We start from the raw sequence: 27,965 nt of genomic DNA, 5'->3' as shown, positions 1-27,965 counted from the left end.
TGTGTGGTAGTTTTTAAGTTTTGGAACAAGGGACCGATGACCGTTGCAGTCTGGTCCCTTTAATCCCATAAACCAACTAATCTCACAACCACTTTGAGCTCTCGCATTTTTTTCCCAGTCCATTTTGAACTCCCCCCACTCCAAGGACGGCATTCCGCCTCATGGGTTTGTCATGCTGCTCGTTTGGGATGAAGTTCATAGTCAACCCATCTCCCTGCCTACTCAGCTTCAATCTGTTGCAGTCTGCATTTTACTTCCTCACCTGACCTCTTCCCTTAGTACTGTTTACATCCCTCCATCATTCATTGTCACCAGGGCAGACTTCCTTCAGCTTGTTGGGCAGCTACTTCACCCCTTTCTGCTGCTCGGTGTCTTTAATGCACTCCATCCTCTTTGGAGTTCTCCCAGTACCTGTCGCAGAGATGCCCTCTTGGCTGACCTCCTTAATCAACTCAACCTGTTCTGCCTTAACACAGGAGCACACACATTCCTTTCAGACGCTACACACCCCTGTTCACATATGGACCTATCCTGCTCTGCCCAGCTTGCTCATTATCTCGAGTGGTCCATTCTCTCTGACACAATCGAGCAACCATTTCCCGTGTGCTATCTGTTTGCTGATTCCTACCCCACCTCCATGCACACCCAAATAGTAGCTGACTAAGTCCGACGAGGCTTTACTCCTCCCTGGTGACCTTCAACGAACAATATTTCCCCAGTTGTGATGAACAGGTGGAATATCTTACAAACATTATTCTTACTGATGCAGAATGTTCCAGTCGTCTCACTTCTTCTTTACCACACCATGGACTGAGGCATGCCGCGACACAATTTGCACGTGGAGACGTGTCCTCCGCATTTTTAACCCTCATCCTACAATGTTAAACTGCATTCATTATAAAAAGATGTGTGCACAATGCCATTGCGTTCTTCAGGATAGCAAAAAAGCTAGGTGGATTTCATTCACTAGTTCTTTTAACAGTTCCACTACCTCCTCCATCATGTGGGCTCTCTGAGACCAAGACCCATTCCCCAGTTTCCAGCATAACAGTAACTGACAATGTCATTGTGGACACTATTGCTGTCTCCAGCACCTTAGGCTGCCATTCGGAGAGATTTTGAGCTCCTCCCACTATCACCCTGTGTTCCTCCATCAGAAACAAGTGGAGGAAACTCAGACGATACCCTTCTCTTCTCAGAATCGTGATTGCTAAAATGCTCTCACTTCATCCCGATCCTCCGCCCCAGGGCAAGAAACTGTTCACATTCAGATGTTGCAGTACCTTACCTAAACCCGGTAAGGACAAACACTTTCTTTCTAGCTACCGCCCCATGTCTCTCACCAGCTATTTTTGCAAGGTGATGGAACGTATGATTCATTCCCGGCTGGCGTGGTGGCTCGAGTCTCGCAATTTACTAACCACTGCACAGTGTGGATTTCAAGCGCACCGTTCTGCAACTGACCATCTCGCCACTTTGTCCACCCATGTCATGAATGGTTTTCTGTGGAAATTGCAGGCTGTGGCCGTGTTTTTCGATTTGAACCTGCTGGAGGATTGGTATCCTCCATATTCTTTACACATGGGGCTTCTGTGGTTGCATGCCCCACTTCCTTCAGGAATTTTTAAAAGGTGAGTTTTCAAGGTACTTGTGGGTTCTGCCTTGTCAGACACCTTTATCCAGGAAAATGGTGTGCCTCAGGGTTCTGTCCGGAGTGTCGTTCTCTTTGCTATTGCCATTAATTGAATAATGGCCTGTCTCCTGCTGGGCATCTCCGGCTCTCTTTTGGTTGATGATTTTGCCACCTATGGCAGCTCTCCATGGACATGTCTCATTGAGCGGCATCTTCAGTGATGTCTTGATCGTCTTTACTCATGGAGCAATGACAGTGGCTTTAGTTTTTCCACTGACAAAACTGTTTGTATGAATTTCTGTTGGCATAATTGGCTTCTTCCACCATCTTTACATCTTGGATCTGTTGCTCTTCTGTTCATTGAAACTGTGAAATTCCAGGGGCTCATGCTGGATAGTAAACTTTCTTGGTCCTCCCACGTGTTTTACCTGGCAGCCCATGAGTGTCTCTTCGCCATTGGCACCGACATTTTTCAGTATTGGCTTCCAGAACACTGCTCAGTATTTACAGCAGAGCGCTTTGCCCCTATTGGGCCACGCAGTACATCCAGTGACACAGGCTTTTCAATTGTGTCATCAGCTCAGACTCACACAGCACCCATCAAAGCCTCTTTGTGCTGCACACCATCCATCCCTTAGTGCAACTGGTCCAGGAAAGCTGTCACTTGCTCAGTCTTGGAGCCACTGTGATGTTTATGTGGGTACTTGACCACATTGGTTTGACAGGACGTGAGGCCACTGATGCTGCTGCAAAGGCTGCACTCCTCATACCTCTGCCCGATAGCTCTTACATTCTGTCCAGTGGTCTCCATGTTGTCATCTATCAGCAGATCGTGTCACTTTGGCATCACCTCTAGTCCTCCCTTCATGGGAACAAGCTCCAGGTTATTAAGCCTCTCCCAGCGGCTTGGATGACTTAATCTCGCCGCACGATCATTTTAGCTAGGTTGCATATTGGGCACTGTCCTTTAGCCATCCAATTGTTGTTAAGTGGTGCTTCACCACCACTTTGTGCACATTGCACCCAACTTTTGACTGTCCACCATGTCCTTATGGTATGCCTTTTTTTTTAACCGCTTACATTCCCATTTGTGTTTGCCGATTGAGTTATCAGCCATTTTAGTGAACAGAGCACACTCTGTCAAACGCGTTTTATTTTTTATCCGCCATAGCAATATGGCAAAGGCCATTTAATTTTTAGTTCTGCACCTCCATTTTTCTATGGCATATTTTATAGACCTCTCTCCACATCCCTGTTTTTAGTGGTCTTTTCTTCCATCAATTGGGACTGACATGTAGTCATTTTTAACTCCTCTCTTTGTCTTCATGTACTACAGTTTTGACATGGGCACATATGGCCATAGTTGTTTTTGTGCACTAAAAGAACATTGATGGTAACCAATTGAGTAGACTTTGATCATGGTGTGCAAGCCACTACACGAAATGTCACAGATATGTCACAGATGCACCTCTGACATGAATTGTTAGGTTGGTGCATACGCTTGTAATGTTTTTGTTTTGCGTGTTGGTATTTTATTAGCTGTGGGTTTATTTATTGATTGTTATTTTTTATCTGTAGTTCACTGTTGCTATTTGAGTTTACATATTGTCATTTGGAGATAGTGAGTGGAGCTGTGGATGCTAGAAAATGGAGTGCTAAGCAGAGAAATCAGTAATTTTCTGATGTATTCTTTTGTTTGAGTTCAACTGATGGGGACAGCAGCGGAGGCAACTACAAACACTTGCACCATGTTACGGGGATGATAATGCCATTGGACAGAGCACAGCAAGAAAATGGTTTTCTCAGTTTAAGAAGTATCATTTTGACTTGAGCGACTCACCGTATTCAGAAAGATGTTTTGGGTTTGATGAAGATCATTTAAATGCATTAATCACAATAATCCATATCCCCAGGGGGCTCACGATTCTTTCATGAGTTCATGCGTGGCTCACACAGGGCTCCAAGCTGTTGCAGTCCATTCTTCCTTCCCCGGCTGCATTTCCTTCATCATGCCCCTTCCTCCCCCTCCCCATCTTGGCTCCTTCCCCACTGCCCCCTCCTTCCCCTCTCTTAGTGTTTTTATTTATGTTGACCAGGTTATCCACCTTGTTTCCTGTATTCTTTGTGATTTTGTTCCTATTTCTTTTCTCTTTCATCCTTTCTGGTGTTTTTGATCTCCCTTTTGGGTTTGACCTCCACTTCTGAATTTTCTGTCTTTAGTGTGAGCCATCTGGGGAAGAACTCCCTCTGCAGTGTATACAACATGGATTCCTCTCCCCCCCCTTTTCCTTCCCCTCTACCTCCCTCACCATAGTCCCCCAACACCCCACTAGGTCACAAGCATGTTGTCAGTCCGTGTGATGGGGCTGTTATGTACCCATTTGGATGAGCCCCCTGACAACACAGGGATCATGCCACTGATACCTGAGCTGTTCCCTCCCCAAGTATGCCAAGGAGTGTTTGTTTGTCATCCTGGAGCAGCGGAACTCCTGGCAACAGCCGCCATGCCAGGCAACTGTTGCTGTGGCTGGAAGCCACCTATGGAGTGTTTTATGGTGGATGCTTGGTGCAGGAAGTGTATCAAGCTGCAAAAATCTGGCCATTCAAACGACTGTCTCTTTTTAGTGCTAGCAGATCACTGAATGCTGCTTCGTATGATCCTACACCTTCCCTCCCCTGGCTTCACCCTTGAAGGAGGGCCAGGTTTGCCATCTCGAAAGGAAACATTTGTCCCACTACCTGGTCTGCAATAGGACAGACAGGGACACATTCACCACCACAAAGCCTTTCTTTTTTGTGGAGAATATCGAGGACAAGTTTGGTGAAGTGGAGTCTTTCAGTAACATGTAGTCAGGCTCCCTGTTGAACAAAACTTCTTCTGCCACCCAGTCTGCAGCCCTTCATGCTTGTGATAGCCTTTGTGCCATCATGATGTCTATTACCCCTCACCAGTCTGTGAATATGGTCCAGGGATTGATTTTTCATAGGGACTCATCCTACAAACTGGCTAATATGGAGCGAAACGTTATGCATTTTGTTCAACATGTGCAGAAAGGACTTATAGACAACCGCATTGATACTGACACCTTTATTCTGGCTTTTGAGGGGGATACTCTCACAGAGAAGGTCAGGGTTATGTATTACCAGTGTGTCATGAAGCCTTATGTCCCAACACCCATGAGGTGCTTTCAGTGCTCGTGTTTTGGACATATGTCTTCCCACTGTATGATGGACCCTCTGCGTGGTGACTGTGGCCACCCACTCCATGAGGGAAGGTCCTGTGTTCCGGCACCTTTATGTGTAAATTCTCCACACTCGCCAGATTGCCCAGTTTACAAGAAAGAAAAGAAGATCAATATGTAAAAGTCCCTGGATCGTGTACCTTATGTTGAGGCTAGCCAGAAATACGACAGATGCCAACCAGTTTGAATTTCTTGTACTTTTGCCTGTTACATCCTTTCCCCCACCTATCTCTTCCTTATCCCAGCCCTGTCCCCTCATTGTCCCCCGTCCCCTGCAGTTCTTGAGCCCTCCTGTCCGGGTGCTTCTCCTCCTTCCTGGCCAAAGAAGTGCCCTCTTCTTAGGTGCCCCTCGGTGATGAGGCTCCCTCCAGGCCTCCCCCTGGCGTCTCTCAGTCTGGAGGCCTGTCACCACAACTCAGCCATGAGACACACCATCTGTGCATCCTAAGGTCACCCGCTCTCTTTCGGTTCCAGGATGTTGAGAAGCCTACTCTCCCTTTGTGCCCTGCCCTCCTAGACCTCTGAAAGAGGAGGAGGAGGAGAAGAAGAAACACAAGTCCCAAGACAAGGCCCCCCTGGTGCTCCCGGAGGTGCCATCTCTCCCATTCACAACCTGAGTCCCACATATTATTCATGGGTGTTGCCCCATCCTCGTTGGTGACAACCACTGACTTGGTGACATGACCTCTCCTCGGCAGGTTATGTCTAACCTGGACTCTCGCCACATGATGATCCATTGGAATTGCAATGGATATTACTGTCACCTACTGGAAATACTACATGTTTCTTCTTATTCCATGTTGCCTTGCTCTTCAAGAAATGCACTTCCATAATAACTGTTCTCCAATGTTTTGTCGTTATCGGGCGTTGTGTTGTAACTGTGCCAGCCTCAGTACAGCATCTGGAGGGGTCTGCACTTCTGTTCACACTGATGTCATTAGTGACGAGACCCCTTTGTACCAACATGGAAGCAAAAGCACTATGAGTGCAGATAACCCAAACAATCACCATTTGCAATGTCTACCTCCCTTCAGGTAGATCAGTTCCTTATGTTGACGTGCTTACCTTAATACAGGAACTCCTGGCCCTGTATCTCCTCCTCGGGACCTTCAAAGCACACAACCCCCTGTGAGGAAGTGTCACTTCGACAGGTAGGTGTCTTCTAGTTGACGAACTTATTACAGACTTCAAAGCATGTCTCCTCAGTGACAATTCCCCTACATATTTCAGTGCTGCTCCTTGGCACCTTTTATGCTGCTGATCTCATGATGTCCTCCTCTGCTGTCGTGGATTCTCTACATTGGCCACCTATATGACCTTTGTCACAGTGACCACTTTCTGGTGATCTCTCCCCCACTGCCACCAGGCAGACAGGCCCCCACATTGGGCATTCTGCAGAGCCAGCTCACCTTTATATATGTCTGCTGTGCACTTCGATATCTCACCTCTCTCTTGGATTGCATTGATGCGGTCATGTGAAATGTCTGCCACTATTCTTCGTGCTGCTGCTACAGATCCCCCTTGTCATCGACTTGTACCGTGGTGGACCAAGAATGTTGCAGTAGCTATCCAGTACTGCTAACGTGCACGGCAACAATTTAAATGACACCCTTCACAGACTAACCTCATCACTTTTAAGGGAGCACTAGGTTTCCTCCTTGGGGACGTATACCTCTTCATTGCAGGTTTGGTCCAAGCTCCGTAGCCTTCTGGGCCACCAGTGAAAATAGACTGTCCAGGGTCTTACCCTACAGGGTGCTCTGTGTACTGATCCATCGGTACTTGCAGAACTTCTCATGACACACTTTGCGACAGCAGCAACGTCCTCTTCATATCCTGCTACCTTTCTCCAGCAGAATCACCAAATTGAAGAAAGTCCCCTCTGTTTCAACCCGAACAAGCTGAATCCTTTAATGAGCCCTTCATTAAATGAGAATTCTTGCAGGCTCTTACTTTTTCACATGACACAGCCCCATCCACAGCCAGATGATCCAACACTTGGAAATTACCCAGAGGCATAATCTACTCAGGGCCTTCAACCGTATTTGGCTCATGGGTTCCTTCCCTTCACAATGGCAAGACAGCTTAGTTATCCCCATCCTTCAGCCTGGGAAGGCATCTCTCGAGAGCTACCACCCAATTAACCTGACCAATGTACTTTGTAAACAGCCAAAGAGGATGGTTAGCTTCTGATTATGTTGGGTACTTGAATCTCGTGGCCTTTTGTCCCTGTATCAGTGTGGCTTCCGGGAAGGACAATCTACAATTGACCATTTACTGATTGGAAACAGCAATCTGATAGGGGGTTTTATTAACCACCAACACCTTCTTGTGGTTTTCACTGACCTACGTAAGGCATATGACACAGCTTGGTATTGTCACATTTTAGTTGCCTTCCATGACTCAGGCTGTCACAGCCCCTTCAGATTTCTATCCGCAATTTTTTATCCCACCGGCTCTTCTGGGTTCAAGTTGCACTTCACTCAGACCCCTTGGACCCAAGAGAACAGTATCCCACAGGGTTCTGTGTTAGTGTCACACTCTTCCTCATCGCTATCAGCGAGCTTGTAACTTCTGTTGGACATCTGGTTACCCTGGCATTGTATGTTGAAGATATTTGCATTGGTGTAGCTCTCACTCGGTAGCAACTGCTTCCACGTTTCTCCCTCGCAAAATGCGGGTTATGCATTTTTGCTGTCAACCCAAATCACACCGTGATCAAGAACTTTATTTAGGCAACCAGCACCTTGATGTTATCTGCAGTTCCATTTCTTGGGCCTTATTTTTGATGGAAAGCTGATGTGGCTGCACCATATTCTTCACCTGAAGACTACCTGCGTGCAGAAGCTTAATTCTCTTCCCCTCCTGGCCCAACATCGTGGGGCACAGACTGTTCTTTCTTCTCCATCTTTACTGTGATCTGATTTTGTCAAGACTAGATTATGGTTGTCAGGTGTATGGCTCAGTGGCTCCTTCCACTCTGAAACTAATTTACCCTGTTCATCATTATGAGCTGCGTCTGGCTGTTGGTGCCTTTCGCACTAGTTCCGTCGACAGTCTCCTTCCAGAAACAGGATTCCCCCTCTACAAATATGACAGAAGCAACTCCAGATTTTTTTTAGGGAATCTCCATTTGACAATTCCCTGGCCATCATGTTTACCCCGTCCTCTTTGCAAACAAGGGATGTCTCCCTCCTGATACCTGCCCTTGGGTGGGACTGCTGGTTGGAATGCGTCTCACTTCCTTCTATCAGAGTCTCCATCTCCTTTCATTGGGAAGTGACCTTTGTATTTCCTCCTCCTCCTCCTCCTCCTCCTCCTCCCCCCCCCCCCCCCCCCCTCCGGCTGGTGCCTCAACCACAGATTAGGACCGACCCGTTCCAGTGTCCTAAGGTCTCTGTCGCTGCTATGATATTCTATCATCTTGTATGTTCTACCCTTGAAGAGTTCCAGGGTGCTATCATCTTCTACACTAATCTTTCTAAAACGATCACTAATGTGGGGTATGCTTCTACGTCTCCTACTGGCATGGAACACCATTGGCTGCCAGATTATGTAGTGTGTTCATAGCAAAACTGCTTGCCATTAACAGGACCCTCCATTTTGTTTCTCAGGCTTTCCTCCACAGTGTTTTAATATGTACTGACTCAATGAGCAGCTTGAAGGCTATAGACCAATGCTACTCTCATCACCCTGTGGTCTCTGCTATGCATGACCTTCTCTCTGCCCTTGGCTTTGTTGTCTCTCTCTGGGTCCCAAGTCTGTAGGCATCCCCGCAAATGAACTTAACCGTTTGATTAGAGAGGCAGATACTTAACTCCATTCCCTTTCGTGATTCCAGGTGCCGATATATAGATACAAATCAAACTCTCTTTGCCCAAAAATGGAACGACATCCTGTGCGCTACTGCTCTCAGTAATAAAGTCCCCACAATTGTGGAAACTGTTGCAGTTTGGCACTCTTTCTACGGCTCCTCTTGGAAAGAGTCCGAGTCCACATTCGTATTCCTTCTACACATTGATTGTACTAGGCTCACTCATTGTTTTCTCTTGCATAACAAGACACCCCCCACAATGTGGCTGTGAAGCCATACTGACAGTACCCCATATATTGGTGGAATGTCACCTTCTTTTGGCTCTTCATACTAAATATAGCCTTCCACATTCCTTGCCTTTAATATGAGCAGACAATTGGCAAAAATCAAGCAATGGAAACTGCAGGTGGGAATATCAACAGTGTAGGAAAAGACAGATTGCTACTTACCATAAAGAAGACTTATTTACAGCTAGTAGCAATCTGTCTTTTCCTACAGTATCAGTATTAGCAGATGATTCACGGATGGTTGAACTGGTCCTCAGTTTCCTACGGTAAAGTGGTTTTATTTTCATTTATAAGGTTTTACTTCCCCTCAGAGGAGAGGCAGGGTGTGGGACCCACAACTACTCTCTCGTGCAAAGACCACTCTTTTATCCCCCTGTTTTTCCAATTTTTAGATTTGACCTAGCCTTTTATGCCTTCTATTTTGTGTGGTTTTAGCTTCCTTGCCTTATAGTTTGACTCGTCTGACTGGATCCGCCCACTTCTAGCTTACTTCTAAAGTAACTTTTGAATCACGGGATTAATGATTTCGCCATTTAGCCCCATAACCCACCCCAATCAATCAGTCACAATGATCCATGTCAGTGTACCCGAAAATGGGCAGATGTAATCAACTGTGATCATTCCACCATTCTGTGACATTTGCATGCACTGGGGAAGGTTAAAATATCAGGTGTTTGAGTGCCACATGCCCTAAGCCAAAATCACAAAAATCAGCAGATGTCCACATGTGCACCTCGGTGCCAAAATCACAATCAGCAGATGACTTCATGTGCATCACTGCTTGTTTGTCATCTATTGGCTAATAAACAACACTGATCATTCCTATACTGAATTGTCACTGGTGATCATAAATTGTTTCTTTAGGCTAAAATAAGGAAAACAAAGGAATGGTTGAGCCCAAACAAAGCAGCAGCTCCCCATACAAAGACCTGCATGCATCCACAAGAGAGAACTGACATTTATTGTCAACAACTGACACATCTTGCAGGAGCAACCCAAGAACAACAACCATGAAGACTGCGTGAGGTGATGCTACTCCACAATAAATCCACCCGCATTCTGCTGGACTGACAACAAACGCTATACAGAAGTTGAGTTGGGTAGTCATTCGGCACCCACCTTATTCACTTGATCTTGCACCCTCAAATTTTCATAGGTTGGGGTAAATAATATAATACAACAGCATGAATTTTCATGTACCATGAGTCACTTTAATGTAATTAAGTTTTTATACCAAGAGAGATATTAGAGATAACATTACCTTGTTCAGTAAATTTACTTCTTAGTGTGAATGTGTAACCAGTATCACTACTAAAAATTTCATTATTTCAACCAATATTGTAAGAACAGAAAATTAAATGTGTAACGTTGGTCACGTAATCTGAGTCATGGCTGTATTATTTTGAGATGATGCCTTTAGCAGCAGTAGAAAGACAGAGTAGGAGGAGGGAGGAGGGAAAAGTTGAAGAGTGTAGTAAAATATGAAGAATTTAAGAAAAAAACATGTGGAAGAAGCTCGAAAAAGCCAGCAGAACCAGAAACAAAAGTTTCTACAGTTGGGTCAAAATAAGCAAGGACTGTTATTAGAAGAAAGAAGAGCTAAAAATAGGGAGATAGAGAGAAAACATAGGTAACATAAGATGCAAGATCAGCAACCTAGTAAAGCAAGTTTGTCACCATATAAGTCACATAGTGCTCTGGATAAAGCCATGGCTTGAGTGCTGCAATTTCTTACATTAGCAAGGTACTGTCAACTATACCTCAAAATGTGAAGGTAGTCTCAATCTGGTCAGATGGACCTGCCTCCCAATTTACAAACAAATGTATTACTGCTGCTGAACCTGAATTTCAATCATTTTGTAATGTGGAAATCTATTGGAACTTATTTGCTACATTTTATGGTAAAGTAGCCATAGGTGGAATTGGTGTAGTTGCAGAACAGCTAGTGGGGAATGCGGTAAAAAAGCAAAACTTCGTAGGAAAATGCATCAACTTTTGCTCAGGCAGCTGCAAGTACCTGAGCGATGTTGTCAGTGCAAGAGGATATTTTCAGTTCTCTGACTTAATTGAATTTACAATTCATTTTCCCAGATGTCATGCTCTTATAATTTTTCAGAGTGTTTGAAAAATGAAAAGTTAATGTTAAGTTTATCGGATTTGGCACATAATGTCACATTTTCTTTTCTCTGCTTGCAGGAAAAAAGTTTTTCCAACAAGAAGTAGCAAGTAACAGTCACTTTACATTGAGTCATGCACCTTTTCCAGTATATTACAGTATTTCACATGGTAGAAATATTTTTAGAAATCTGTAACACTGTCATTTGAATGCCTACCTAATAGGAATTTTTTATGATCAAAACCAGATCCATACTCCTAATAGTACTCCTAATAGTTTGAGGACACTTTCGACCTAAAATGCACATTAGGAATAGGATGTCCCAAATTTGTAACATGAGTCGCAACATAAATTACATCTTGTTCTTTAATTTTAGTGCTCTTTCCTGATTAAAGATCTTTGCCTGAATGACACAATTCATAATGATGACATACAAAAGAAAATATGGGTTTTATAGATTGATAACAAGTCAACATAATAAAACACTGATTTCAAAATGTAACATGAGTCACCATGCAATCTCCCTAGGCTCATTTGTGGGCAAAGCAGATGACAGGCTTTGGTTTATTGGTAGAGTACTGGGAAAGTTCAGTCAGTCCACAAAGGAGCTAGCTACAAATCACTCATGTGACCAGTTCTGGAATATTGCTCAAGTGTTTGGAACCCATACCGAATAGGATTAACAGGGGATATTAAATATACACATCGAAGGGCATTGCAAATGGTCACAGTTTTCTTTTATCTGTAGGAAAATGTCACCAGAGACACTGAAGGAACTGAACTGGAAGACTCGTGAAGATAGGCATAAACTATCCCAAGAAAGTCTATTAACAAAGTTTCAAAAACCGGCTTTAAATGATGACTCTAGGAATATACTACAACCCCCTACATATGGTTCACATAGTGATTGTGAGGATAAGATAAGAATAATTACAGCATTCACTTAAGCATTCAGACAATCATTCTTCAGACAATCATTCTTCACACTCTCCATATGTGAATTGAATGGGAAGAAACCCTAATAACTGGTACAATGGGATGTACCCTCTACCATGCAGTTAACGATGGTATAGATGTAGACGGCATCAAAACAGTCATAAAAATGTACACGACTGTATTCCTGAGAATGACAACATGGAAGTTGGGCTTGATACTTTTGACAGGAAAAAAATCAGTGAATATTCTATATGTAAATAAAAGTCGTTCTATCTCAAATCCTCCTTTCGCAAATGTACTTTCAACACAGTGAGATTGTTATGCATTCTTCTCATCGGAAGTAGGAAGATGAAGATTCAATGTTCTATGAGTACACATAGCATGATCCCATTAAAATAGTTCTTTTTCTGTTAATAGCTGTAAATTGAGTCATTGTTACTAGTTTTTAAGTGTAATAGAAAACTGCATTCATTTTTTTTTCCATGAATTTGGCAGATGTACCTCAACGAATAGTAACTGTTGCGAAAGTATTTAATTCCCCGTTATTTTTGCGTACTGTATGATAATATGTTACAAGTTTCTTTACATTAAAAGTTTAAATTTCACAGAATTCACTATTTTACTGCTAGTCACTTACACCTTGATTTTGTAACCTTTTCACTGTAATATTGGTTGTGAAGGTATGAGATCTTTTCAGACTCGGAAGTTATGCTCTCACCAGAGAATTCCATTCACATACAAAATGCAATTGGAGCTGATATCATTATGCAGTTGGATGACGTTGTGAAGACAACAACAACTGGACCTCGTGTAGAAGAAGCTATGCATCGGTTAGTGTTTGGGGCATCCGTATTGTCAAGAACCGCCAAATATCTTTTATGGGAATATGTTGATTAAGTAGATAAAGCTCCCACTTCAGGACCACAACTATGTAATATAAACTTCACATTCTCATTATATCTATTTATAATAAATAATTGTTTTGTTACTTACAGGACTACAAGATGGCTTGATAGATGTCTGAAAGCTCATAAAAATCCAGAAAGCCAAAATATATTTCCGATTGTACAGGGTGGTTTGGATCCTGATCTGCGCAGTGAAAGTGCTAAGCAGCTCATCCAACGTGATGTTCGTGGATTTGCAGTTGGAGGTTTAAGGTACTGTTGTTTATAATTTTATCGTGCAAATTCTTTAAGATAAGTCACACCACTTTGAATATAATTATTTAAAAGCTTTGGAAATTCATTTAAAATATGATTTTGAGTGCTTCATCTTTTAGCAAAGGTATTTTAAATTGCCAGAATAGTCTCTTTCCCATTTTTATGTAAGTTATCATACTGACCCATGTATTGAAAAATACAATTTTCAACATTTTACATTATTTGTGGTTGCTTTATTAAGTAGTCCTTTTCTGTTGAGTATTACTTTTGTTAAAAACACATTGAAAGAAATCATAAGTGTCATGCTCAATTGTACAGCAAGAATTTTGTGTAGGTATTATTAACATCAATGTTACTAACATCAATTGCTCTTTTTATCACCCACCAGAAGTAAATGTTCTATATCACCAATGTATATATTTGTCCACATTCATTGTCATTCCTTATCTACCCATCTTTGTACTTTTATGTTCACTGTCCAGTAACACTTCAGTTCTCATCTGCACATCATTTCTGCTTCATAACTAGTACTAACACAGATATCATTTTTGTATGAGCAAGTCTATGATGCATTCCAAAATTCACAACTATGAATACTATGGGCAAGATCTGTGTGCACCTGTCAGTCAAGAGTATTCATCTATGAATTTTTATATACTTTCCTGGCTTCCCATGCCTCAGTCTGCATGCCAAGACAATTGTTCAAATTTGACTTCAAATTTTAGGATTATTTAGTGATACTGCCTTACTTAATTGGTTGTTGATTTTGTGCATAGTTCTCAAGGCTCTTCAGATACTGCTTTTTATACGTACTCCAGATGTTAGGTTCTCAAAGAGATAGAGCTCCAGATAACAGCAGACAAGTGTTTGCCATATCAGATGATAATTTTTCTCTGCAATGCTTTTAGGAAACTAAATCAAATTTTTCACATGAAATTTCCAATGTGTTTGAAGAGGAAATTTTAGCATTGGTGTATGTTCACACTTTTGACATAACATCAGCGAAACATGACCTTTCAATTTAAGAATCACCCAGGAACTGAGAAATAGATCACTGTAAATGAAACGGAGGTAGGCAGTATGTGTAAACAGGCACATCGATGGCAGGTGGACCAAGGAAGTTCTGTGATGCTGGATTGTGAGAGATACAGAAAGACAAAGGCAACAGCCTCTTGGAAGGTGAGTAAATGACATTAGAAAACACTAGTGGTGTGTTTAGCGAAATTCCGTAATGCATGTAGAAGTCTGAAGGAGCCCTGAGCCAGCTGTGGACATCAAGTGGCTGAGGAACTTCACATAAAATCTCATAGTTTGTCTTGATAACACTGCTCAGGATTGTATATTTTTTTAAAAAAACTAATTTGTTATACTGTCTTTTAACCTTCTGTACTCCATAAGCTCTTGATATGTGGTGTATGACAAGATATGTGGCACACCAGGAAAGTTTTTCCCCCTTTCCTGTTCCATTTTTGATGGCATGTTGAAAGAAAGATTGCTAGTAGCCCTCTGGATGCAACTCATTTTACTCATTTATTCATTGCTATGTTGTAAGTAACAAGTTCCATAGCTTTCATTGGAATGTGGCTCACAGAATATTAAATGTAAGGCTTTCTGTGATAGTGTCCAATTAGAAATTATTGATAAAGTATGTGTTACATTCTTGCTGACAAATCCATAAACACAGTTTGTGGTGTTTAGTAATTGACATCCTTCATGCATTATAGTTCTGTAGGAGTCTCCTAATAATCTCTGCCTTCCCCATAGCTTGATTTAAGCATGTATTTCATTTTGAATTGTTCCATGCTATTACACACCTGTGACTGACTTTAGTGACTGATCATTGATAGAGTGGTCAGAGAATATTGAGACTTTCCGTCTACTTACAGGTATTATGTTTCATTTATTTATGTTGAAGGATTGGCTGCCAGTCTTTGCACCAAGCACTATCATCAAGTCTTTGAACTTTTCATTAACTATGTGACTTTCCTGTGTTAACTATGTGACTTTCCTGTGTATGACTGTGTCACCTTTTGTTGATAATGTGTTGTGAACAGTAACAGTCCTTACACTTTCTTGAGTTACAATCGTTCTCCCTTTCACTTCCTATGTCATCTCTTTAAGGACAACCTGTGGGGTTCTGCTTGCTAGGAATTCTTCAAGTCGAGCACATACCTGTTCGTGTACTCCAGGATGATTCATATTAACATTTGAAAAAATCTGAAACAATAGATGACACTGAGACAAGTAATTTAATATAAGACACATGGAGCCACAAATGTTGAACATGTAACTTCATCAGATGGCATACCCCTTTGCATGTGCAGCAGATGGGCTTGTTGATCTTATCCTCACCAGTAGAGGGCAGTGCTACAAATCGCTCCACTAGGCTACCCTTTTTTTGTTCTTGCACTGTCTGATGTGATAAGGTAGTGCTTGCAATAACAACAAAGTAGAAATCATGTCATAAATTAGATGTTATCTGATAATTAACCTTGATTTCAGCACATGTGTGTGACCACTGTGTTACCTTCCCTCGATACATGTTTTGCCTTCAGTGTTTGCATACATGCCGGGTCTCTGTTTTGCGCATTCAGTGATCGACAACAGCAAACAATGTGTGAGAATGTAAATACAGTGTGCAATCTGCATAAGTATTTCTTGCTGAAAGTACACTGGAATTAGCAGCACTATGACATGACACATATTGGCTCATTAAATGTGAACTGATTCATCGTAATATTGTATTACCACTGTCACGAGCACTACTGTATGAAATAGATAGAACAAAAACACAGTAACCTAGCAGAGTGATGTGTAGTGCTGCGATGGTAGGCTCAACAAGACCAACCATTACAAGTGCAGTAAGGTACATCATCTGGTGACGTCACGTTTGAAATTTGTCATCAATTTTTTGGGGTATTTCCCAACATTTGCCCCCATGTGTCTTGTATTAAATTACCTGTCTCAGCATCATCAGGGCTTTTTAAAGGTTAATAAGAACCATCCAGTATATTTGGTTTACTAGGTGTTGCTGCAGAACTGCATTCAAAACTTCCCAGAGACCAAAAACAACTAGAATAAACCCAGTCTCCCCTCTGCAGCATTTAGATCTTGGGAACAATCAGACCAAACTGAATTTCACATGATTCGTGCTTGCTGAATTTGTGTTTATTTCTACAGAAAAGTGTTTGGTCTCCAGAAAAGTATTTATATGGAAGCATTAAATAAGTTTCATAATTGTACAGCAAAATAGATCTGTAGCTCTATCTGTGAACGTCTTAAAGACTGGAATTGTGGACATTAGATTGTTTCAGCTTACAAAGATAGACAGCTGCTGGAATAGCAGCTAGTTCTTTCACATATTCAGTATAGAATGTAAAAGTTGTTTGTGAATTCTGCACTGATTTCTACTTCTGTCTTGGTATCTGTATAACAGTCGGACAAACTCTGTTGTGACCTTCTAAGGACAAAATTTCATTATATCAACTTAAATTTCAGTTCTACTATATTCAGTAGACATCTGGACAGATAACTTCTCTAATTTTTGGGATCCAGAAAAACTCAGTTGCATTTATGTTATGGCAGATGCTTATTTTGAGATCACATTTTTAGACTTCGCATAAAATATTAGTAAGAATATTTATTAATAATTTGAAACTTGTTCATCAGACAAATGGTGTCATCATCAACAAATGTGCACGTCTGAAAGAAGGAAGGAAAAGCAGAAAAAACTAATTTTAACACCTTCAGAATTAGTTACGGTTGATGAATCCTTCCCCTGATTTTCATCAGCAGCATGTCATCTGCTCCTACATGTTCCAGTGGACAACACTTTGCCTTTTGCTTTACAGTCCTTAAGATGTTACAGGACACTGTGTAAGCTGGCTGTTAAAGTGCAAACAACACATCTATTCTAAATACACAGTCCAGTCACACTAATGTGACCACCACATGTGATACCCAACTACAGCTGGCAAGTGGCAGCATTAGCAGTGGAGGGTTTATAAACTGTGTCAGGGGGATGTGGAAAACAATGCAGTCATTATCACTATGCAGAAATGCAGAGTTTATCTGACACCCGAAAGGGCATGATCGTTGGCTTTAAGCTTAAGAGTGGAAGCATTTCCAAAACAGCTAAGTCTGTACACTGTTTACGTGCTGACTTGCTTAAACTATATCATGTGTGGCCAAATGACACTATCCAAAACTAGACCGAGGCAGCTGTGGTGCACCATGGGCCATTGACGACAGCGGTGAACAATGGTTGTGGAGAAGTATATGGATGAATAATGAGCAACTGTTGGACAACTGACTCCCCAGATGAACCAAGTGGCTATCAACTGTGTCTCCTCAGTGACTGTTCAGAGAACATTGCTGCGTTTGGGTCTCCACAGCAGGCGCCTGGTTCGTGCACACATACTGACTGTTGGTCATAAGCAAAAAAGACTAGAATTTGCACACCAATAGCGCAGCTGGACGTCCACTGAGTGGCGATAGGTGGCCTTTTCAGATGAATCACATTTCACACTCCATCAGCAGAATCTTCTGAAAACAAACACCCTACAACAATCGTTGGAAGGGTCCAGGCCAGAGGAAAGAGTGTTATGGTCTGAGAAACGTTTTCGTGGCATTCATTGAGTGGTTCTGGAAGGCACAATGGTTCAACACTAGTATGGATCTATCATTGGGACATTTTCACCCCTACATGCTGTTTGCTTTTCCTCGGCATGGTGGCTTCTACCAGCAAGACAAGGCAACGTGTCACACAGCTCGCAATGTATGAACGTAGTTTGAAGAGCACCAAGATGCATTTAACATTCTCCCGTGGCCACTAAATTCCCCAGATTTAAACCCAGTTACGATTCTGTGGGTCCACCTTAATTGAGCTGTTCGCACCATGGATCCTTAGCCAAGAAACCTAGTGCAGCTGGCCACAGCAGTAGAGTCAGTACCCCCATCTGTACCTTCCAGAACATCATTGACTGCCTTCCTGCATGTTTCACAGCAGTCTGCAATGCAAAACGTGGGTAGTCAGGCTTAAGAAGGTGGTCACATTAATGTGACTGGACAGTGTAAATCACTGTGGCTCATAAACTCGTCATGTCAATTCCAAGCTCTGACGTGGGATTTACATTTGATATTCCTGTTGTAAAATGTTGTGTGCCACAATGATTTATTTAAAATACGTATGCTGTTTTCACTGCTACAGTTCTCTCCTGAAAAAGCGTAAGGATCACAGCAAGACAAATCACTGTGCTTCGGAACAGATTGCAGGAGTGGGTAACTGGGAAACATTAGCCATCAGAAGATGGGCATAATAGCTCCTAACACCAATTTAAAAGTATCTATGGCTGGCCGCATTACCCATCGACAATAATTATTTATGTTTCAGGCTATGATATTGAACTTCCATATTTATCTAGTCTATTAGTGTTGTGAAATTATTTATTTATTTATTTTTTCAGTGGAGGTGAAAGTAAGGATGAATTTTGGAATATGGTTCATTTGTCAACAAACATACTACCTGAAGATAAGCCTCGGTATTTGATGGGTGTTGGATTTGCTACAGATCTTGTAATTTGCTGTGCGCTTGGCATAGATATGTTTGATTGTGTGTTTCCAACAAGAACTGCAGTGAGTAGCATAAAAATAATGGGAAACTACAGTTTTAATACCTTTATGGAATGACTTTGTGTAGATATAGTTAATGTGTGCTAATGGTTATTCAATTATGGTGTTATTCAACATGTAGTTCTCAAAATTCTTTCACTGCAATATACAGTATTTTCAATTTTGAAAGTATTCTCAATGATTACCAAGTATTAAGTTAGTTGCCATGTCTTAATGTTTGTTTTTTAATGCTACTTTTTTTATGAGGCAAGGAATAAACATGAAACATTTACTTAGATGATACCAAATGTACTGGTTGTGTGTGTATTATTCTTAAAGCTATGTTGCATGTTTTCAGAGATTTGGATGTGCTCTTGTGAACACTGGGCAGCTGAACTTGAAACAGAAGAACTACAAAACTGATTACAGACCTATAGATGAAAACTGCAACTGTTCAACATGTCAACGATATTCTAGAGCATACCTTCATTCCATTGTTACTGTTGAGACAGTTGCTTGCCACCTCCTTACAGTGCATAATATTTGCTTTCAAGTAAGTAAGCATTTTGGTTCTCATATTAAATTTCGTGTATTTAATAGCATCCGACATTTGCCGTACTGCTCATGTTCTAATAAGACATGAACAAACACCAGCAGCCATAATGCAGCCAAAGGTTCTTCAATTGTCTTCTAATCTTGCCTTTCCATGTATAGCTGTAGTGTTGAATGGTCGACAAGCATTTAAAGAAGATTGAAAATATAGCTGAGTTTATAGGCAATGTTCTTGTTTGGAACTATCTGATACAAAACCGACATATGGGGTGGCAAAAAAAAAAAAAATAAATAAATAAATTTGAAAACTGTATTTTCAAAACAACCTTATCTCCTTCAAAATACTCGCCATTATAACTAATAAATTTGTCCCACTGGAGATTCCTCTGTTTGAAACATTTTTTTTATAGTCGTCTTTAGAAAAGGCTGACAGCTCCATCCTCGTTGTTGTTGTTGTTTTTAATTTCAGTGTTGCCAGATCGGTTTCCTTTCTGGGTCATAACCGTAGCACCATGACTCATCACCAGTAATGACCTTTGACAGAAAATCTGGATCAGTTTCAAGCTGTTGTTTCAAAGCACGACATATTTCAACTCGACATTCCTTTTGATTGTCAGTCAGAACCCAAGGAACAAACTTGGCCATTTCATTCCCAAATCTTCCATTAAAATTCACTTAACCAAGCTCCAGGATTACTCACTAATCTCTGACAGTTGATCAGTTGTCTATTGACGGTCTGTGAGCACAAGCTCTAGAATTTTTTCAATGTTTTCGTCAATTCAGGCAGCTGATGGACATCCAGAACAAAGTTAGAACAAAGTTTGTCATGGATCGACATGTCGCCATTTTTGAATTGAATGTACCACTTGTACACTTGAGTTCTCCCCATAGTGTCATATTGGTAAGCTGTTTTCAACATTAATACACTTTCAGTAACATTTTCACTGAGTAGAAGACAAAATTTCACACAGCTGCACATTGTTTGCTTAAATTTGCCATCATAAAAAACAAAACAAGAACAAAACAGTGCTAGCAAAAACAATCACTGCAGATGAACAGTACAAGCCAGGTTGGCAACACAAGTGGCACTGAACTGGCAAGGGGTTGCACTATACACGCCTAGCAGCAGAAATGCGTGCCACACAAACTCTGCCTACGGCAATGTTTATCCTCCCTGGGCTAGAGTGCCACAATTCTGTGTGTGTGTGTGTGGGGGGGGGGGGGGGGGGGGGGGGGGGGGAATTCCCAGATTTCCCATTTAAAAACACACTCTTTTCCCACTTGAAGATACACTTCTTCCAAGATGAAAAATACTTTTCCTCAAAACTGTAAAAATATCACTCCTTTGAATGGTAAAGGTTTTATGCCTGGAACTACAGAGAACAAAAAAAACTCTGCATAAAAAAAATAAAAAATAAAAAAAAAGTTTTGGAAAGATCTGTGATGTGCAGCAACATATTTTTGTATTCATATTACAAAAGTATAGATTCAAATTCCACCACACAGCACATTACATTCTGAAGCACTGAAATCTACATTTAAATGCACTTTTGTAACACAATCATAGCTTATCTCACTTGATCTCACCAGCCAGTGACAGCAGATATTCACAGCATAGGACATGTGATGTAGTCAGCCAATAGCAATGTCACTGTTACATAGTGTGAACACAAGACTGAAGAGGGAATGAACAACTCTTTAGTGGCGCAATCATTTTACTGTTTCAGCAAACCCTTCCCATTATACCATGCTCCACACCTGCTGATGAACTTAATGTGTACTTCAAATTGTCAGTCTTATGGTGACATGTACAGATTGACTTTAAAATCCAATGTGCATGTACAAATTTAAAATGATACATCTGATCAATGTTTCACAAAACAGTTGTTGGAAATTGGAAGTGGGAAAATGGTAGTCAGTGAATCCACACAATGTATCACAGTGCCATCAAACTTTTGTAAAATCACAGCAACCAGAGATGAATTGATGCACAAAGTTTTCCCAAATATCATACAGAAACTACAAAAGTCACCAGTGGCCCGGTGAACATGCTGTAATATGAGCTAAAAACACCTGTCAGTAGTATCAGTTACACCATTCAAAACAAAATTCAAGATGAAGCTGTAAATTACCTGTCTGAATACTTGAACTCACTTGATTTGCTGAGCCTGCTGCTGAACGCGTTGGTAGTAAATACTGGTGTGCCTCTCATTATTCTCATAAATATCAACCTACCATGGCTTTGCAACAGTACCAGACTTTCAGTAAAAAGGATGATGAACAATATCACCGAAGCTACAGTATTAAAAGGAAATGATGTACTGTTACCACACATCCCAGTGATTCCAACATATATGCCAATAGAGTTCAAACACTGGCAGTTTCCGGTGCGGCTAACATTTGCAATAACCATCAATATGCCACAGAGAGAATCCCTGTCAGTGTGTGGACTAAATTTGGAAAATCCAGGCTTCTCACACTTCCTTGCTCACACTTTGGGAAACCGTCTGACTTGTTCTTGTACCTACCAGACAGAAAAACCAAAAATATTGTGTGTCCAAAAGCACTTCCATAAACAGGGTTATAAAACCACTTTTTTAATCCCATGGCGTTGCAACACATGCCAAGTAAAGCTAGTTAATAATATAAAATTGTTGTGACTTATGGATCTCTGTCCGTTAAACATTTAGTCATGCTTCAAGATCTTGTAAGCTGGGCTTCCATTCTGACTTTCATTTAGTTACTCAACCAGGTAATAGTTTTCTGTTGTAGCAAAAGAACATAAGCATTCATTTATAATGTACAACTATCAGAGTTTAATACTAATCTTCGTAAGTGTTCCACGATACTTCTCATTATCTTAGTTGCTACAAGTCACATAATTTTCAAACAGCAAACTTCAGAATTTTTGCTTCAAATTAAATGTCTAGCAAAGCAAATTATTTTAATTTGATAGATTTAAAAAAATATACTCATCCAGCGACTGCAGAACACACACATAAGACTGTTGTAATTAGGCAAGCATTCAGAGCCAGTGGCTCCTTCTTCAGGCAGAAGGGTTGAAGGGGAACAAATAGGGGCGAAGGAAAAGGGGTAGATTTCACCCATAACTGCAGGTCAGGGGAGACTTCCCTTCTCATCCCACGTGACAATTTCCCGAAATCTATCCCTTTTCCTAGACCTCTCAAGTCCTTTTCCTCTTTCACCCTTCTTCCTTCCGCTTCAACCCTTCTGCCTGAAGAAAGAGCCACTAGCTCCGAAAGCTTGCCTAATTACAACCCTCTTTTATGTGTGTGTTCTGTCGCAGCTTGATGAGCAGATTTTTTTATCTATCCAATTAAATTATTTTGTCAAAAATTGATTGTTTTTATAGTAAAACAAATTGTTATGTAGTCAAATCAGCTGGCACAGTGGCGAATTCTGTAACTTTGTTGTCTTTTTTTCCAGATGCAATTAATGAAGTCAATTAGAGAAAGTATAAAAGAAAAGAAATTCCCATTGTTTGTGAAGAACTTCTTCAAGACACTATATCCATCTGGGACTTACCCAAAATGGATAACAGATGCTCTTTCAGCTGTTAACATAGAGCTTGACTGAAATGTGCTGATTTAATGTCGACATTCTCAGGATTAACGGATATTAAAAAAAGAAAAGAGACAGAAATTTCATCTCAAAATGTAAGAGATAGGTACAGTCATTGATTAATTTATGACTCAGTAAATACATATTTTACTATGAAACCCTGCCCACTTTGTGTATTTTATTATTATTGCTCACTAGACTCAAGCGTGTAATATTCAAGGTATAAACATCTCAGCAAACAGAATTAACCTTGTGACTGGAGCAAACAGCTCCAGCTGCCTTGTGCTGGGGCTCTCCATTTGCATTTGACAGCTGTAAAATTTTTGAAATTGAAATTTGTTTTTCACTTAGGTGCAGTGTACTTTAGTGCTTTTGCTATCGTAGCACTACTAACAGATTCTCACCCAACTATGTTTCTGGGATTTGAACCACTTCGGTGGCAGGTTACCATCTGACTCATTACACAATCTTTTGCTGTAAACCAAAAAGGTGATGTTTCAAAAATGCATGTCCTTCAGCAAATAATCAGGTTTAGTGTTGTTTATGAGTTGGTGTGTCTCCAGAATGAGTTTCCACTATGCAGTGGAGTGTACACTGATTTGAAACTTTCTGGCAGGTTAAAACTGTGTGCCAGACCGAGACTCAAAACTGGGATGTTTGCCTTTTATAGGAAAGTGCTTTACTGACTGAACTGTCCAAGCCCAACTCCCTCTAAAGGTTCGTTGTCCAAGGTGCAAATGGTGCTGCAACAGAAACCGTGCAACTGAGCTGTTGTCACATGATGTCTACTCAATGAGTCACTCACAGAAAGTAATAATCTGTGAGTTTGTGTCCCAGCATCAATGTCTTAAAATTCAAAGTAACATATGTACAAGACTACTTTGTTCCAGTACCATCACAGTTGGAAAACTGCCGTTTCGTAAAAAAATTCCTTTGTACATACCAAAAGATTTTTTCAATGGGGACTGGGAAATAAATAGGAGACAGTTTGTAGACAAATGCATACAGTAGTACTTACACCATTCTGCTGATATATTCTATAGAGATCTGAAATGAAAATAGTAGAGATGGGTAAGATTCTCCTGTTGCTAAAAACCTGAAAGAAAAGACAATTAAGCTATACTATTATTTAAACTAGTTGTCACTTGACAGGCAACAGGCTGCAGGGTTCCCGCCACCAATAAACCAGTGGCAGCCGGCGCTGTCAGCTGCCACTGCGTTGCCACTTCGCTCTGCTGAACAGACTAAGGCATTGTGCCAGCCAGTCCTCAGCGAGCCGTTGTAGATGTGTGGGTGAGAGATTTGAGTGACTGGTAGCTTCACATGTTTGCGATGTCTGATGAAAGCAGGTGCAAGAGAGGGAGGCCGAGGCTGCACACTCCTCGGAGACCTCCAAAAAGTGGCAGACATGGCGTCGTTATACGCAGTCAGGCGTGTGAATACATGTGTTCCTTAAGGGAGTATTTTGAGAGAGAGAGAGGGATGCAGGAGGGCCTCTCGTTCCTTTGGATAAGGTGGTGGAACAAACTGCAGCTGCTCTGCAAGTTAGCGAACGACCAGTAATAAGAATCTGCAAGGAGAAATTCATGAAAGGAGGCTCAAGTGAATCATCTAAATTGGAGATACCTGGGAAAAAGAGGCGACTAGAGAAGAGGGTCACAAAACTTGACTCTTTTCAGGAAGATGCCATTCGTCGTCCGATATAACACTCAAAAAACTACATGCTACCCTCATAGTGGCTGACCTGTTTCAGGGTAGTAAATCATCTTTGTTATGAGTCCTGAAAATGTTACGATTACGCTATAATTCCATCTCTGGCAGAAACTTACTAATGGAATGCCAAGATATTGCAGCCTGGCGATGCCGTTTTCTTAGAGAATTAGTGGGGACAGATTTTGATGATATTGCTTGGCTTGATGAAACGTGAATGAATGCAGGACACAGTTTAAAAAAAGGCTGGACAGAAGGTATCATCAGCGGTAGTATGGCAGCTCTGATTGTCAGAGGAAAAGGATAATTGTAGCACATGCCGGAAATTCAAAAGGTTTCATTCCAAATTGTCTGCTGCTATTCAGTTCAAATAAGACCTCCGACTACCATGAAGAGATGAACCACAATACTTTTGTGAAATGGTTTGAAGACTGTGTGCTCCAGAACTTAACAAAAAACTCTATCATTGTTACGGATAACGCTCCTTACCACTCAGTAATACAAGATAAAGCACCCACAAAGGCAACGAGAAAAAATGACATTGTTAGCTGGTTACAAAAACATAAGGTACAGTTCGACAGTAATTTGACTAGGGCAGAATTATTAGAACTTGTATCTCAACACAAGCCAAAGAACCCGATTTACATTCTGGATGAAGTGGCTAAAAAATACGGGCATAAAGTGCTCAGATTGCCTCCTAACCATTGCCATTTCAACGCAATAGAGCTGATTCGGGCTCAGGTTAAACGGCATATTGCTGCAAAAAATAAGAAATTCACATTAACCGAATTGGAATGCCTTTTGAAAGAGGCAGTTGAAATTGTGACATCGGAAGACTGGCAGAAGGTAGTGCATCACGTGAAAGGAGTGATACAGGACGCATGGAACAATGAAGGTATCTTACAACAAAGTGTCGGAGACTTGATTATATCGGTCAATACGAGCAGTGACACGGATAGTTCCACTGACTCTGACTTAAGCTGTGTTTCACATTGTCTGATTAGTGTGTAGTGTACTTACTGTCATTAAATATTGTGTTTGTGAATTTATTTCAATTAATTATTATTTCTTGTTGTGAGACTTAAGATATACTGTTTGGCCAGCTCTCGTCATCTCCTTACGGTAAGTTAGACTGAATTTTAATTCTACTTCATTTTGTATATACACCAAGATGTTATTCAATGTGTGTAATAGTTTTCGAGATTTGCAATCTAAAGAAGAAAACTTTTCCAGACGTGAAAATTTCTCACACTTCAATAGTTAATGTAACAATGGCCCTAATTAAAATTAAGAAAAGATATTTGATATGCTTATAGATACCACTGAGACCAATATTGTACATAAATTTCAAAATATTTACATAATATTTATAGGAGATAGAGATTTTAAACGTCATACTTGTTTCGAGTTCAGTACTGATAGGGTTGCTTAAAAACGCTGTTTTCAGAAATTTATCTACAGGAAAAGTAACGCACTACGAAAACTTTTAAGGAGAAACATTAGGGACTCATGTCGTTGAAATATAAGAGAGAGAATACTTGAACAGGATCAAATGTCTGTGAAACCAAAGAAATGGGTTCCTTATTATCAGTAGGTTTTCCTGGGGACAATTCAACACAGAAAAGTCACGTGGAGTGGCCACACAGTTTGAGGTGCCACGTCCCGAATTTTGTGGCCCCTCCCACCCGAAGTTCAAGTCCTCTCTCAGGCACAGGTGTGGGTGTTGTTCTTAGCATTAGTTAGTTTAAGTAATGTGTAAGTCTAGGGACCAATGACCTCAGCAGTTTGGTCCCTTGTAAGTACATAGACCTGTTTATTTCTACAATGATTTACATCATTTTACAGCTTGAACATTTAGCTATTTTTCGACATAATCACCATTCCTGTCGATGCGTTTTTGTAGATGCTGTGGCAGTTTTTATATGCCCTTGCCATACCAGCTCGCCGCCATGCTGTTCAGAAAGTTATGAACCTCTTCTTCCACCTCATAGTTGGAGCTGAATCGCTGGGATGACAATTAATGCTGACAGGTACTGTGAGACTGTGAAAAAACTCAAACGGGCAATTCAGAACCGGAGAAGAGGAATGTTGAACAAGGGCATACACATTCTCAATGACAACACTTGCCCACACATCGCTCGGCAAACCATTGCTCTCCTGCAACAGTTTCAGTGGAACATAATCACACACCCATCCTGTAGTCCTAACTTGGCACCCAGTGGCTATCACCTGTTCCCTAGGTTAAAAGAACATTTGGCCAGTAAGCGATTCAGCTCCGATGACGAGGTGAAAGAAGAGGTTCATAACTTTCTGAGCAGCATGGTGGTGAGCTGGTATGACATGGGCATACAAAAACTGCCACAGCATCTACAAAAATGCACCGAAAGAAATGGTGATTATGTCGAAAAATAGCTAAATGTTCCAGCTGTAAACTGATGTAAACTATTGTAGAAATAAACAGGTCTATGTACTTATAAAAAAAATAGGAGACCTTACTTTTGGGATTACCCTCGTAACAGAATTTCAGTTGATGTTTTACATGATGTTATTAGTCATTATAATTACAGGTTTTTCACTGCTGTACCCTAATGTCTTGGAAGATGAAATGTTTCACTGTTTTGTAAGCTGAACCAAAAAAAAGTCTTGTTTCTGTGACTGAAATGTCCCCCATCCCCTCGAAAATTGCTACTCCTACAGCTACGAAATTTTTAGTGCTGTTTTATTACAGTGTAGAAATACATACAAATACTAACTACTCATTTTGTCGCCTTTCAAGCAAAATGTTTCACCAATAATTTTGGTGGCAGAATTTAGCAGTTTCATTCCATGGTAATTTCTGACTGGCAACAGTCTCACCTATTTTGACAGCAGATCTATTACAAACAAGATACGTAGAAAACAAACGCATAGTTAGTAGTCTTCTAAGTGTTACCAACCAGCAGTTATTGTGGAATGAAACTGACCAATTTTGTTACTGAATTTACTGGGGAAAAATAATCTTGTTTCAGAGGTAACCAAATCAATAGGAATTTTTCCCCATGTTGTATTCTTTAGCAATTACGCTATGGTGTAATGAAGCAGCATTGAAAATTTCATAGCATTAGAACTCTTTAGAGAAGGAAAACATTTTAGTTGGAAAAAAACAGGACTTTTTAAGCTCTGTATACAAAATGTAAAAATGTTAATTCTCCAAAATTATCAGAACTAGAGCAGGGATTTTTTTACCTATAAACTGATAATTCAGATCTCTAATAGCATCACGTGAAATAGTGATTGAAATGTTGTTACAGGACACATGTGGATTCAGTGAAATTTAGATGTTT

The 27,965-nt window shown here is 40.8% G+C and overlaps 1 protein-coding gene across 1 annotated transcript in view; it reads left to right on the top strand.

Annotated features, from left to right (window-relative positions):
- The window catches only part of LOC124797859 (queuine tRNA-ribosyltransferase catalytic subunit), a 53,915-nt gene extending 30,458 nt beyond the window's left edge, over positions 1-23,457 (top strand). Inside the window, exons 4-8 of the mRNA XM_047260930.1 lie at positions 12,726-12,858; positions 13,024-13,185; positions 18,654-18,822; positions 19,157-19,351; positions 22,798-23,457. Of these exons, the coding sequence (XP_047116886.1) occupies positions 12,726-12,858; positions 13,024-13,185; positions 18,654-18,822; positions 19,157-19,351; positions 22,798-22,947 (809 nt within the window). The 3' untranslated portion in view covers positions 22,948-23,457. The remainder of the gene's footprint in view (positions 1-12,725; positions 12,859-13,023; positions 13,186-18,653; positions 18,823-19,156; positions 19,352-22,797) is intronic.
- Positions 23,458-27,965: the final 4,508 nt, after the last annotated feature.

The sequence above is a fragment of the Schistocerca piceifrons genome, chromosome 5 (genome assembly GCF_021461385.2).
Source record: "Schistocerca piceifrons isolate TAMUIC-IGC-003096 chromosome 5, iqSchPice1.1, whole genome shotgun sequence".
Taxonomy (NCBI): Eukaryota; Metazoa; Arthropoda; class Insecta; order Orthoptera; family Acrididae; genus Schistocerca; species Schistocerca piceifrons.
Note: the sequence above shows the minus strand (reverse complement) of the source record. Positions and strands in the feature narration are given on the sequence as shown.